The sequence below is a fragment of the Montipora capricornis genome, chromosome 9 (genome assembly GCF_036669925.1).
Source record: "Montipora capricornis isolate CH-2021 chromosome 9, ASM3666992v2, whole genome shotgun sequence".
Lineage (NCBI taxonomy): Eukaryota > Metazoa > Cnidaria > Anthozoa > Scleractinia > Acroporidae > Montipora > Montipora capricornis.
Window position 1 is genome coordinate 30,980,375 of NC_090891.1, and position 2,500 is coordinate 30,982,874.

At 41.1% G+C, this 2,500-nt stretch overlaps 2 protein-coding genes across 3 annotated transcripts in view; one reads left to right on the forward strand and one right to left on the reverse strand.

The window, feature by feature from the left end:
* Window positions 1-1,057, forward strand: part of LOC138014950 (alkylated DNA repair protein alkB homolog 8-like) — an 8,201-nt gene extending 7,144 nt beyond the window's left edge. The window contains exon 6 of the mRNA XM_068861846.1: window positions 217-1,057. Within this exon, the coding sequence (XP_068717947.1) occupies window positions 217-835 (619 nt within the window). The 3' untranslated portion in view covers window positions 836-1,057. The remainder of the gene's footprint in view (window positions 1-216) is intronic.
* Window positions 1,058-1,155: 98 nt separating this feature from the next.
* Window positions 1,156-2,500, reverse strand: part of LOC138014948 (transcription initiation factor TFIID subunit 1-like) — a 37,111-nt gene continuing 35,766 nt past the window's right edge. For both annotated transcript variants that reach the window (XM_068861844.1, XM_068861843.1), the window contains one exon: window positions 1,156-2,095. In XM_068861844.1, coding sequence (XP_068717945.1) covers window positions 1,791-2,095 — 305 coding nt within the window. In that variant the 3' untranslated portion in view covers window positions 1,156-1,790. The remainder of the gene's footprint in view (window positions 2,096-2,500) is intronic.

Genomic DNA, 2,500 nt, shown 5'->3' on the forward strand with positions numbered 1-2,500 from the left:
CTTAGAAGGTGGTCACCGGCGGTATACCGCCGTCTGTTTGTCAGAAATTTATGCCCAGGCATCTACTTCAAAAGTTATTTAAACCCCTGCAGTCAGGGTCTTAAAATAACTGAGGAGAAAGTACTGCCGTTATCTCGACTGGAGGACAATGCGATGGTTACTGACGAGGGTAACGATAGCTCGCCAAGCTAATGCAACTGGTGCGTTTTACTTCAGGTCAGATGCATTTGACGTTTCTCTCTGTATCGCCGTCCTTCATCATCTCTCAACAGCCGAGCGACGTCTGGAAGGCCTCAGAGAGCTGGTTCGGATTACACGGCCTGGTGGACAGGTACTAGTATATGTGTGGGCTTTGGAGCAGGAAGTTAAAAAAGTGAAAAGGAGCAATTTGAAAGAACTCGACTTTGCAGGAATTAATGGACGTGAAAGCATGAAACACAACGGAAAAGATAAAGAAGAATCATGGAAAGAAGGCGAAGAAGATGAGCATTTTCCTGACGGGAAAGTTAATATTCCAAGCAAATCTAAATATGCAAATGATCACCTCAAGTCAAGGTTGTGTGTGAATGCCAATCGCGATTTATTTGAACAACAAGACTTGTTTGTGCCGTGGAAATATAGCGGACAGGGGAAACAGCAAAAAAACCAAGGGAAACTGAATGAAGATAACAATGATGTCGCCAAAGGCCAAGTGTTTCATAGGTATTATCACGTGTTCCAAGATGGCGAACTCCGGGATCTTTGCAATCAGCTTGACGATGTACTGATCGAGAAACATTACTACGATAAAGGAAACTGGTGTGTTGTATTAAAGAAGACTAAGAAGACTCCTTGATGGCAGCGAAGGTGTTAAACCTTTATGTTAATTTGTACCGAACTCTACCCAGATTTCAACACCTAACGGGTCACGCCATGAGCTCTTATGTAATTGAAGGCTTTTAAAGGCGACTAGAAAACATCGTTGCCTGTTCTGTGCAAATGATTGCATGCAGATAAATATAGTTATGCAATGGAGGCTTGTCAGTTAATTAAATGCAATAAAGCCGGGTTATGTGAAGAAATCGCTCCATGGCGGAAGACTTGAAGTTATCACTAAACTGCGTTTTATACTCTTTTTCATTCGAAAGTGTTTGAAATCGTCAGCAAAAAAACAACTTTCGTTTTCATGATAAACACAACTTTATTTAACAGGAGGCCCTTTGCATATCCAACTGACTCAGTGAAAGTGTGGGGAGGATTTAAAAATAGAGCCGGAAGGGAAAAGCTGGGCGATCTCTTTCGAAATTCTCGAGCCAATTTACACTTTCTTACAACGCGTTTGTGTATTTACAGTTTTTTGGTCGAAAACTAAAGACCGATTATCTTTACAATTTGGCCTTATCGGGAGTCATTTCTTTTTATCTCTGGGAACTGAAAAATGGATGCCACTGAAACACATGCATCTCACTGTCTGTCCACATAGTATTACTATGTCAAGAGAGGCGAAGTCTTATCTTAAAGACAATTTCTGTGTTAAATCTCGTTTCCTGAAAAGTTCCCGTTTCCGTGTCCACGGAATTTCTAGAGAGGTTCAAATCTGTAGCATCTTGTTAACGTGAAAGGGCAGGCTTCTAATTGTCACTAAAGCGTGAAAATTATCAGGCTCTTATTCGACTTGCTCCTTTTAAAAGTTGCTCGATATTTGGAGCTTACAGGCAAAAATAGGCTATAATCAAACTAGTTTCTTCCATTTTAGAAAAACGTAAATTTCAGATTGACGTTTGCCCTTTGCAGTAAACGCGATCCAAAATCTACCCATTGTTGCTATTTTCTTCGGCACCAGGCGAAAAGTTTATCTGCTCTTCTTCGATATCTTCGTCATCTTCATCATCTCCGTCACCAAAAGGGAAATCATCTTCTTCGCTCTCGCTTTCACTGTGTTCTAGATCTTGAAGTAAAATGCTCTCGAATTGACTCGCATCCTGTGAATCTTGTTCGCTTTCTAGGAACCGCTGTTGAGATCCAAAGCTTTCTTGCTTACAGCCCGCTTCGTCATCTTCATAGCCTTCTACATCGACATCCTCTTCTTCGACGAAATCGGCATCCAATCGCGAGGCTAACGACAAAAATGAACAAATAGTTTGTCTGGTATTCGCTGTCATACCCTAATTTCAATTAGGGTCCACTGTTTCTGTTTTTTTCCCTCTCGACTCCGCCCTTACCAATAACTTTAAAGTGCCCCTGTGATCAAAAAAACCACTTCCCTTTTTCCTTCAAATTTTGAAAGTGTGTTTGTTTAACACCTGACTGGCAAAATTTTGAACTTTTATTTTTATCCAAAGGCCGTTTACTTTGAGTGTAAGTTTTGTATTTCACGGTCCGCCATTACTCACGTTCAAAACTGACCGATTGGACCTCAGACGGTTGGATCCAGGGAAAAGTGACGTCAGAGGCTCACTAGCTTAAAATTTCAGCGTGTGAACGCAGCTTATTATATATGCAAAACGCGAGTTTAAAAGTC